This window comes from Mesoplodon mirus, assembly GCF_964341445.2.
Source record: "Mesoplodon mirus genome assembly, chromosome: 2".
Classification (NCBI taxonomy): Eukaryota; Metazoa; Chordata; class Mammalia; order Artiodactyla; family Ziphiidae; genus Mesoplodon; species Mesoplodon mirus.
Window position 1 is genome coordinate 108,108,429 of NC_138977.1, and position 12,718 is coordinate 108,121,146.

General features: G+C 35.2%; 1 protein-coding gene across 3 annotated transcripts in view; it reads left to right on the forward strand.

Annotated features, from left to right (window-relative positions):
* The window catches only part of RTKN2 (rhotekin 2), an 86,337-nt gene that overhangs the window by 36,495 nt on the left and 37,124 nt on the right, over positions 1–12,718 (forward strand). For all 3 annotated transcript variants that reach the window (XM_082640370.1, XM_082640371.1, XM_082640372.1), the window contains exon 7: positions 7,880–7,974. In XM_082640370.1, coding sequence (XP_082496496.1) covers positions 7,880–7,974 — 95 coding nt within the window. The remainder of the gene's footprint in view (positions 1–7,879; positions 7,975–12,718) is intronic.

Sequence of the window (12,718 nt, forward strand, 5' to 3'; positions counted from 1 at the left end):
TAAAACGTTTTTAAGCAGCAAAATTCTTTATTAAAAAAAAAAACCAGGACCAACATAGGCAGAACACTCTATGACATAAATCACAGCAAGATCCTTTTTGACCCACCTCCTAGAGAAATGGAAACAAAACCAAAAATAAACAAATGGGACCTAATGAAACTTAAAAGCTTTTGCACAGCAAAGGAAAACATAAACAAGACGAAAAGATAACCCTCAGAATGGGAGAAAATATTTGCAAATGAAGCAACTGACAAAGGATTAATCTACAAAATTTACAAGCAGCTCATGCAGCTCAATATCAAAAAAAACAAACAACTCAATCCAAAAATGGGCAGAAGACCTAAATGGACATTTCTCCAAAGAAGATATACAGATTGCCAACAAACACATGAAAGGATGCTCAACATTGCTAATCATTAGAGAAATGCCAATCAAAACTACAATGATGTATCACTTCACACTGATCATCAAAATATCTACAAACAATAAATGCTGGAGAGGGTGTGGAGAAAAGGGAACCCTCTTGCACTGTTGGTGGGAATGTAAATTGATACAGCCACTATGGAGAACAGTATGGAGGTTCCTTAAAAAACTACAAATAGAACTACCATATGACCCAGCAATCCCACTACTGGGCATATACCCTGAGAAAACCATAATTCAGAAAGAGTCATGTACCACAATGTTCATTGCAGCACTATTTACAATTGCCAGTACATGGAAGCAACCTAAGTGTCCATTGACAGATGAATGGATAAAGAAGATGTGGCACGTATATACAATGGAATATTACTCAGCCATAAAAAGAAATGAAATTGAGTTATTTGTAGTGAGGTGGATGGACCTAGAGTCTGTCATACAGAGTGAAGTAAGTCAGAAAGAGAAAAACAAATACCGTATGCTAACACATATATATGGAATCTAAAAAAAAAAAAAGTCCTGAAGAACCTAGGGGCAGAACAGGAATAAAGATGCAGATGTAGAGAATGGACTTGAGGACACGGGGAGGGGGAAGGGTAAGCTGGGACGAAGTGAGAGAGTGGCATGGACATTTATACGCTACCAAATGTAAAATAGCTAGTGGGAAGCAGCCACATAGCACAGGGAGATCAGCTTGGTGCTTTGTGACCAGCTAGAGGGGTGGGACAGGGAGGGTGGCAGGGAGACGCAAGAGGGAGGGGATATGGGGATATATGTATATGTATAGCTGATTCACTTTGTTATAAAGCAGAGACTAACACACCATTGTAAAGCAATTATACTCCAATAAAGATGTTAAGAAAAAAAAAAAAAACAGGACCAGTAGTGTCCTGAACAAGTTACATTATTTCCTGGGCCTCAGTTTTCTCATGAAAGGTAAAGATACTTAGACATAATTATCTATTTTTAGAAGGCTCCTTAGAGACGTTTTAGGGTTTCATATACCTTTCAAGCATGTAAAAACAATGACTGGGCTTCTCAAACAGTTTAAAATTTCATTGTTTGGCAGGGAATACTTGGTTTTTTTATCCTGTCATTTATTATTTGTGTGACCCAAGACAGATTAATTTACTCTGGGTTTTTATTTTTCCCTCTGTAAAATGAGAATAATAATAATGTAATAATATCTAACTCCATTGGATTATTTTGAGATTCAAAAAGGTAATTCATGAGCTTGGTATGTAGTAAGCATTTAATAAATGTAGCTGTTACTATTATTGTTACTATTTTTACTGTTCTGAGACCAGTGCTTTTTCTGAATTATTTTTTCAAATTCATGCTGAAGCACTTCAGTTTAAAAACCTTCATAGGATTATAAAATGTAGACAGATATTTTAAAATTGAAAAAAACAATGTTTATCATTTCATAGAAGATACTCTAAGTGATGTTGGAACTTGTGTTTAACCTATACTCCTCTTCAAAGCCTAGAGGTGTTTTTGAGAATAACATTATTGCTATTAAGCTCTTTGTAATAGGGACTGATATATTTGTCTTGAAGTGTTCATTCTCCTGTTCAGATTTGTCATTTTATTTGGTTTATTCCTGAATCCAAACACCAGTTTTCCTTATCAACATTTCCCGTGAAACTTGCATGCCATTTGCTTATTTATACCATTAAAGCTGATCAAAAGATAGGGTAAAACCTTTTATAACACTTCACCAAATTATATTCCTCTAATACCAGCATTCTTTTGAGCTTCTGGTGTGAATACCAAGTATACTAGGTTAAACTCATAGCCCAGGACTACTCTTACCTGATACTTCCTTAAGTGACCACTTCAGCACCCTGATAGGAGTTTGAGAATAACATTAGTAATCAGAATGCATAAGAGGATCAATTTTTGTTTCTTTAATAGTGATCTAGTTCAATGAGAAGATTCCTAATATAGCTTTTAATTTTTAACCAAAATGGGCAAACTATATCTTCTCTAATAATATGGCATGTGCTCAAATATAGCTGTTCTTCCTGACAAAAGAGTGCATTTTTTTCAGACTACCGTTTAAGGTAGTCATTTATTTTTTCATAACATTTTTGGAACCCCCGCTCCATCAAATGTTACAACAATTGGCCTATTTGTTTTTTAAAAAAATGTAGCTGATTAAACTTTTGGGAACTCAATATTAGGGTTGGCTAAAAAGAACGAGAGTAATGTTTTAGTAAGAAAACGTTATCCTGACAAGAATGTTTTAAAACTGAGATCATTGTTGATTTTGGAAGCATTGGCATTGTAATTAGTCATGGTTTAAAAATGAAGTAACTTGAAATATCATCATAAAGTATTGTTTGATCTGAAAGAAGACAGTGAACATTTTTGGTAATTTTTAGCATGCTCCCTGGTGTGATTCATTTACTCATTTTATTTGTGGAATTTAGCTTACTGAAATTCCTGTAGCTAGATTTTCCCAGTGTTTCTAATAGCTGAATTAACTATTTTATGCTCCTTGAGAACCATTTAGTACATTATTCTTCATTGTATAAATTGTAATTTTAAACAATTGTGAAAACTAGTAAAATTGAGAGTGATGATTTACTGGACAAAAATGTGTATTAAAAAAAATAAGCCAGTATACCACATTTTAAATTAGATTGAAGTTACAAAACAAATATCCTTGTGCAGAATAAGTGGATTATTTATGTTTTGAGGAACAGTGGTGTTAATGGTTTGGTAGTGTGAAAGATAATGCAGTGTTCAAAAATAACTAAGGAATTACTCACCTATTGGGTATAATTTTGTTTATTCATTCATTTAATCATCCTAGAAATTATAATTCAGCAGTTATATCACGTGGTACTTTGGATTTAAACGTTAGTAAGTCATGTTTCCTGCACTCAAAATTCTTAAGGAAGTATGAAGGTAGTAAGTAAAGTATAGTGGGATTCTGTTTCCAGTGTACCACTTGCTAGTTATAGGCAGGTCAATTACATTCTCTGAACTTCAGTTTCATCATTTGAAAATATGGACCAAAATATCTGCCCTGCCTACCTTAAGTAGTTATTGTGAACTGTTAAAGATATTGCGTGTTAAAGTGCCTTAAACTGCACATAGGTAGATGTAGTATTACAAAGCTTTGCATGTCTCTGATTTTGGGGGGAGGTTTTCATCCTACTACCACTTCACAAATCCTACAGCATTTATTATTTCATTACAAAAGTAATATTAACTTGAGAAATAGAATCTAGAAGAGAAAAAAATGTATTCATAGTTCACCCTAACTCAAATACTTTTTATAATTTTGAATTGATATTTTTCCTCCAGGTTTTAAAATTCCTAGCCTTGGGGGATAGATATTCATAATTATACTATACATTCATATACATGCATGTATATACACACACACATTTTCTTCTTGAGTTATTACAGAGTCTTCACATGATCATTTTAATGACCACTATCTATCAACTGTCTCTCTCATAGCTTATTCTTAGGGGAGGTTATCAATAACTTTTTTTGTATTGTTATTTTAAGATGTGTAATTCACTGGAAATAGAGGCAAATGTATTACATGTTTACCTTAAAGTAGTTGAGGAAAAGGTGTCTTAGTTACAATTACTTTTTAAGGCCTGAGAAAATAATTAAACATATACTTGGGTCATCACATAATTTTAGCCTCTTCTGTCACACAGGTTGTCACCTCTCCAGCGCACTCAGTGCAAATGCACAGCCTATAACATAGCTACTTCCTGTGCGCACTAAAAGCAGTATTTTGTACTGCACTGTGTATGGAAATGATGCTATTCCTGAAGTGACGCATACTCTGATGTTTTTAGTGGTCAGCGAGAATAAATTACATCACTCCTAAAAATAAAACACAAAGTATCTTCATTCTCTTTCTCTCCCAGTCTCTGCCTCTCACTATTTCAGGTACTTTTCTTCTTGGATTTAAAATACATATCGACTGTCCATCTAATACCTTGACCTCTAAGTTTGATGACCTCTTTGTCTCCAGTGATCTTGTTCTCATGCCTATTTTAGCCATCCACCCCACAGTTGTACCCTAGATCTTGTCTGGTCTCTGTAGTAGTGTCCCACACTATCTACCACCTCCCACATTTCCAGCTTTCTCCTTTCAGTACTCTGACTCCAACTTAGCTAAAGTTCTATGATTTACCATTTTGTTCTTTCCTAGCATTTCTCTCCTTTTGTCATACTTACCTTGGAAAAACTTCAACCTTGGTTAAATCCTGCCTTTAGCTCTTCTGCACCTGCACTCACGAGGAATAGATGAGGAACCTGGAGAAAACAGTCATACTGACTGGTCTCACTTTTAGAGGGATCACTAACCTTAAGTGAGTTCCAGTATGTGCAATCCTACTAAGTGTCCGTAGCCCTCCACTTTACCTCTCGTCAGAGTATTTCACATTGTGTCACTCTCTCTTATGAAACCTCCACTACCCACTCCTCTCCACTCCTTATTCAAAGCTGATGACTTCATTTCCTATATCATTGTTGCTGCTGAAGTAATCAGAAGAGAACTTGCATATCCTCCATCAACCGAATCTATCAGCCTACCTGCAACTGTATCTTTATTTGCTGCTTTCCTTCCTTGTAACTGCCTTTGCTCCATCTGAGACCACCTACCTGTACACTAGATCCCATCTTCTCAAGTATGCAGAAGTAGGCTCCTGCACATGTCCCCCACTTCTACTACATCTTCAGTTTTTCTTCTCCTGCATCATTTCCAAAAACATACAAACATGCTGAAATGCCTCACATTTCCTCTGCCCCATTTAACAGCTATTCTTTACAGAAAAGTTTTTTATATTCTCTATCTCCACTTTTTGTCCTCCCATTCTCTCTTGAACCATTTCAATCAAGTTTCATCCATCGTTCAGAAGCTGCTCTTGTCAAGGTCAGCAGTGATCTACGTGTTGCCAAGTACCATGGTCATTTATCATTATTCCTCCTCCTGGACCTTTCAGCATTATTCAACACAACTGCTCACTCTCCTGAAACACTTTTTGAACTTGGCTTCCAGGATACCACTTTCGGGGTTTCTCTTCTGCCTCAGTGACTGTCCCTTGCCTCTCTCCTTTGTTCATTGCTCTTCAACTTAATCTGAAATGATGGAGTACTTGTGTCCCAATATTCAGTTCGCACATTTTATTTAACTAACTTTCATTGAATTTCATCTATATACTGGTAACTCCCAAATTTAATTTCTTGAATAGTTTTTCCTCTCCTAACTGCAGATTCATATATCCACCTGCCTACCCTACAACCCATTCTCAAACTTAATCTGTTCAAAACTAAACTCTTACTTCCCATATCCATTCTCTCAGCCAGCCTCCTTGCAGTTAATGACAGTTCACTTTTTCTAGTTGCTCAGGCCAAAAGCCTTGGAGTTGTCCTTGACTCTGTCCTTTCTTTTACATCCCATGACCACATTGGGTCAACTTTAAGACTATATCAGGAATCTTAGCACTTCTCACCACCCCATCAACTACCACCCTGTTCCAGACCTGCATCAGCTCTGGACTGGTGAGGTGCAGTAGCTTTCTAGTTGGCATTACCATTTTCACTCTTGGCCTCTGTGGTCTGTTCTCAACATGGCAGCCAGAGGGATCATTTAAAAATACAAGTCATATCATAGCATATGCCTCTGCTCCAAATCTACCACTTGCTTCCCATCTCACTCAGAATAAAATCCGGGGTCCTTATCATGCCCTACAGGGCATGCCCTACTGCAGTGTAGAGTGTCTGCCCCTTCTTACCTTTTAGACATCTTGTCTCACTCTCCCTCACTGTACTCCAGCCACACGGCCGTCTTGTTTGTCAGATGCACGTAGCATCACTTATCCACTTACTGTCAATAATCTGTTCCTGAAAGTAACATATTTTGCACTAAAATGCTGATAGGGAGTCTATTTACCATTATTTTAAGTAGGAACAATTGTAATGTTGCATAAAACCTATGTATCAGTGACAAATTATCATGTTGAGATCATGTTTAACACATTGTGCCCTGATCACCAAACAACTCATATGATGGTTAATAGTTTTTTGTGTAGTAATATTTACTCTTCCATTCAAATTGCTGTTCTCAATTGCTCCTATTCTTTCTCCACAGTTTTTAAAAATACTTCCTCCACTTTGGGGGGCACTTTTTATATAACAGTAGGGAAAAATAAGAGCTAATTATGGAAACACTATAGAAATTTGTTCAGGATAAGTGAAAATAGCAGAGAATGGCCCACACTGAGAATGAGGCTAGTGCCTCTTAGCTCTAGCAACAGTGGAGATTTGTTGATACTTAGTGGACTTTCCCAGTAGTCTACATAGGAGTCTGAATTATACCAATCGTGTTCAGAATGTAACTTAAAATTCTACTCATGCATTGTTTTTTTAAAATTTTTTTGTCGAGTTTTGGAGAAAGAAACATAAATTTTCCTGTGTAAACACTGACAAAAAACATTGGCTGATGAGAGATATCTCTGGTCTATGTTGGTTGTATATTAAAAACCAAGATAAATCAAACCAATAAATCAAATGCTTTAAGCCTTAAACTTATACAGTAATGTATAGCAATTATTTCTCAATAAAACTGAAAAAAATACCCAAAACCCAGAGGCATTCTCCCAGGGAACAATATTCCATGCAGTATGCCATTGTTTATTAAAGAAGTGCCTGCATGCATTGCATTCTTGCTACATGTATATATATTTTTTGTGATAGAGATTTTTACATATTTAGTAAGAGACAAAGAAGGTTTATGAAACATATCACCTGGCCCAATTAATAAAAATTCTCATCAGACTTTACATGGTAATTCTATTTTTAATTTTTTGAAGAATGACCACACTGTTTTCCATAGTGGTTGTACCATTTTACGTTTCCATCAGCAGTGCACAATGATTCCAGTTTGTCCACATCCTGGCCAACACTCGTTGCTTTGTTTCTTTTTATTTATTTATTTTAATAATGGCCATCCTAATGGGTGTGAAGTGCTTTCTCATTGTGTTTTTTTTTTTTTTTTTTTTTTTGCTGTATGCGGGCCTCTCACTGTTGTGGCCTGTCCCGTTGCGGAGCACAGGCTCCGGATGCGCAGGCTCAGCGGCCATGGCTCACGGGCCCAGCCGCTCCGCGGCATGTGGGATCTTCCCGGACCGGGGCACGAACCCGTGTCCCCTGCATCAGTAGGCGGACTCTCAACCACTGCGCCACCAGGGAAGCCCCTCATTGTGGTTTTGATTTGTGTTTTCCTAAGGATTAATGATCTTGAGTATCTCTTCATGTTTTTATTGGCCATTTGTATATTTTCTTTGGAGAAATGTCTGTTTAAGACCTTTGCCCGTTTTTTAATCGGGTTGTTTATTTTGTTGTTGTTGAACATCTAAATATTTTATGTAGTGGAAAATATACTAAAATACTTAAAACATGTCTTTTTTCTCACTATTAGTGGTGCAAAGTACGGTTTGCTAGCTCATACTACCCTGAGCTTGGAAAGTGCTGAGAATAGCTTCAAGACCCATAATCTGTCTATTAATGGGGATGGTAAGTACAGTCTATATTTTACTTATTATACATGTTATGTCAATATATGTGTGGTGACAGTAATAATTTCTAATTTTAATATGTTCCCCTGAAATGGTTATTGGCTTAAATAATGTAGGCACGAGTGACTCTGTGGATTCTTGAAAATATGTCTGTCCCTTTTCCCCAAAAGGAGAAAGTTTATTTTTCTCTTTCTACTGTTTGCTAGAGGTTTGTTTGTGAGGCTTGCTTGGTGAGAACAGAAAGGTTTTGCATATTCTGAATCCTTGTCTTTGACTTGAAATTGGTGACTTTACCACTCTTCTAGTTGTCAAAGATGTATCTTATTTTCAAATTTGAAATTGAGGAAGCCAGTAAAAGCATGAATAGGTACTCAAGATCATTAATCCTTAGGAAAACACAAATCAAAACCACAATGAGAAAGCACTTCACACCCATTAGGATGGCCATTATTAAAAATAAATAAATAAAAAGAAATAGAAAATAACGAGTATTGGCCAGGATGTGGACAAACTGGAATCATTGTGCACTGCTGATGGAAACGTAAAATGGTACAACCACTATGGAAAACAGTGTGGTCATTCTTCAAAAAATTAAAAATAGAATTACCATGTAAAGTCTGATGAGAATTTTTATTAATTGGGCCAGGTGATATGTTTCATAAACCTTCTTTGTCTCTTACTAAATATGTAATAAAATCTCTATCACAAAAAATATATATACATGTAGCAGGAATGCAATGCATGCAGGCACTTCTTTAATAAACAATGGCATACTGCATGGAATATTGTTCCCTGGGAGAATGCCTCTGGGTTTTGGGTATTTTTTTCAGTTTTATTGAGAAATAATTGCCATACATTACTGTATAAGTTTAAGGCTTAAAGCATTTGATTTATTGGTTTGATTTATCTTGGTTTTTAATATACAACCAACATAGACCAGAGAGATCTCTTACTAGCCAATATTTTTGTCAGTGTTTACACAGGAAAATTTATGTTTTTCTCCAAAACTTGACAAAAAAATTTTAACATACATAAAAAAATTTTGATGATGAGCAAAAAGTCACTAAGAAGACATAATATGATTCCATCTACATCAAGTTCAAACCAGTAAGAGCTAAATTATATTTTTTAGGGAAGCACACATAGGTGGTAAAACCATAAAGAACACAAGGAAGTGAATACCATACAAGTTAGGTCATATTTACACCTAGGTAACTGAGGAGAAGTAGTGTTGCCAATGTTTTATTTCTTGACACAGAGATGGTTATGCACATATTCATCTCATAGTTATTTGTTAAACTGTACATTTATATTTTATGAACTTTTCTCTATTTTGAATGTAATTTTTTAGTGCGAAACTTAAAAAATGTACAGAGCCATCTATCTTTACAACAAAAGGTATAAGGAAGGTAGTATATAATTTTATATATTATACTTCAAAAAATGAAAAAGAATAAGTAACCCAAATCATATTTCCAAACGACTTTACCAACACTACTCTATATTTTTCATCATAGGTAAAAATAATCTTGGAGCGTGGAGAGTGCTCCTGCTGTTTTACAAATCTTCTAATCACTTACCTCCCTTCTTCACCTTGCTATATATTTCTTTTTAATAAATTATAACTACAAATTATCATCTAGAGAAAAAGGTTTAAGATTAATTTAGCCCTACCTTCCTGTATATCCTCTGCTTGCTACCAACAGAAGGTAGGCATGAGTGATTCTGTGGATCACTCGTTACGTCAGTATATGTTATGTCAGTATATGTGTAAACACTGACAAAAGCATTGGCTAGTGAGAGATATCTCTGGTCTATGATGGTTGTATATTAAAAACCAAGATAAACCAGTATTTTGCATTCAGTATCAAATAGTTTATAACCCATATTATATGATATTAAGTATTTGAGTTTAAATCTACCATCATATTCTGTGTTTTCTGTTTGTCTTACTTATTCCATGGTGGTTTTCTCTTTCTTGTGTCTTTAAGGATTGATAGTTTTATCATTTCAGTTTTTCCTTGTTGTAATTAAAGTTATAATTCTTTTTCTCATCTTTTAGACATTACCTCTAGAAATTTTATTAATCATACTTAAGTCTAAAATTAAAAGATAATTTTACCTTTTTCTCAGATCCTGCAAGGACTTTAGAATAAACTCCATTTCTTTGACCTATGTGCTGTTGTTATATAATTCTGTTTGGTTTTTAAATTTCACAAGATGTTTTATACACTTAATATTTGTTTAGATTTGCCTGCATGTTTCCATGTACTGCTTGTGTCTTATACCTTACATCTGGTATTATTTTCCTGCTGCTTGAAGTGTAATCCTTAGAATTTATTTTAGTATGTTCTGCTAATATCATACTTCTTAGTTCTTCTTTGTGTATGTCTGAAGATGACTTTGTTTAGCTTCATTCTTGAAAGATATTTTTTACATGATGTAGAAGTTCAGCACTTTAATATTTTACTTTGTGAATATTAAAGATATAATTCCACTACCTTCTGGCATCTTGTACTGTCTGTCGAAAATCATTTGTCCGTGTGTTGCTTCTGTGAAGGTAACTTTTAATTTTCTCTTTGTCTTTGGTTTTCTGAAGCTTCACCATGCTATAGGTGTAGAATTTAATTTTATTTTTGCTGCTTTTGGAAATCCTTGAACTTCTTTAAATTGATGGATGTCTTTTATTATTTCTGGACAAAATCTTACTTGTCTATTCAGGCAGCCTCTGATCCATTCTATTGCCTTTCTCCCTGTAGCATTCCTAGTACACCTATGTTAGTCTTTCTGACTGTATCCTCTATATTTAATACCCTTTATGATGTATTCCTCATCTTTTTGTCTGTCTTTGCTGCTTTTCTGGATTTTTAATGCACTATCTTCTATTTCCTTTATTCTCTTTGCAGCTCTGTCTGATCTGCTGATAAATCTGTATACCAAGTTCTTCATTTCACTTATTGTACTTCTTATTTCTAGAAGTTCTGTTTGGCTTTTTCAAATCTGCTATGCCACTTTTCACTTTTTATTCTCTGCATATATTGTTAATATTATCTTTTAGGTTTTTATTAAAAGAGTAGGCATAGCTGTTTTATAGTCTATGGCTAATGATTCAGATATATAAAGTCTTTCTTGATTAGTTTCTCTCTTTTTTTTAACTGGTTCTCACTCATGATGTCTCAATTCCTTTCATGTCTAGTTATCTTCATGTGCTTGTCATTGTAATTGAAAGTCTACATAGAGGAATAAATTAATGCTCGGTGTCTCTGTTTGCATCTCGCAGGCACCTGGTGAGACTATCATTCTGGGCTCACTTTATCCAAAGACCATGTCTGAGTTTCTCTGCATCCCTACCTCCAGGCAATGGGAATCCTGGGCAGTTCGGTTGGTTTACTTATGGTTCACCACTACCCTGTTGGTGATTCCTTTGGGATATCAGTTTAATATGAGGAGAATCCTCCCATTAATCTGCCTACATTGTTCAGGTCCTAGACTGTGATTTCTGTTCTGCTTCCCTCGTCTTGCAGGATCATTAAGTCATAAATTGAGATTTTCTGGGATTGGCAAATGCTCTCAGGACAAACACAGCTTCTGTGCTCATTTAACTCACTGGTTCTCACATCAGATTTGTACTGGTAGTTTATTATAGTTTTGTTACCTCTTTGTTGCTCTGGGGAAAAGTTTTAAAATATATTTGGTTCAGCATTTTTAGTAGTTTTCAGTGGGAAGACAGGTCTGAACAATCGAATCAAGCCTTCTATCATCCAAAACTTGAAGTTTGCAATAGTATTAGCATTGTCAATTTTATCAGAAAACTTGGCAAATTAAGTTTGTTTAATTCTATTTGTGTTATTTATCTAGAATTAACAATATTATCACCATATGTTGAGTGCCTATTATGTGCCAGACATTGTTCATTGAAATATTATTCAGCCTTGAAAAAGGAAATTCTGCAATATGTGACAACATGAATGATCCTTGAGGACATTATGCTAACTGAAACAGCCAGTCACAGAAGGACAAATACTACCTGATTCCACTTATATGAGGTATCTAAAATAGACAAACTATTAGAAGCAGAGAGTCGAATGGCAGTTCCTGGGGCTAGGAGAAGGAGAAAGGAGGAGCTGCTAATAAACAGATCTAAAGCTTCAGTTATACAAGATGAATAAGTTCTAGAGATCTGCTGTACAACATTATAACATTTGTTAACTATACTGTATTGTACACTAAAAATCTGTTAAGAGAGTACATCTCCTATTACATGTTCATACCACAATAAAATATAAATAAATAAATGAACACTGTTAAAGCAGTTTTTATTCTTAGTCTCTGTGAGACGTAGTTATAAGGGAGCATCACAGTGAAGTGATTAACAGTGGAGACTGTGGAGCCATCAGCCTTAGATTCGTATTCTAGTTCTAACACTGGCTAGCTCTGTGCTTTCACAAGTTCCTCATTTTGTTATCATTTATATTTTACAAATGAGTAAAATACAGCTTAGAGAATGTAACATACCAGATTATGTAGCTAGCCAGTGGTCGAGCCAGACTTTAAGTAATCCAGGAAAGGCTGGGCTCTTTCTGCTATGCATTCCGGTTAGGCATGATTACTGATAAAGCACCTAAAGACTCAAAATACTATCGATGTGTGAATAATGGAATTGATGATGAAAGGTCCCATTCTTTCAACCAAGTCACCTGAAAGGTTGTGGAAAGGAATAAAATTCACAAAGAAATCATTGA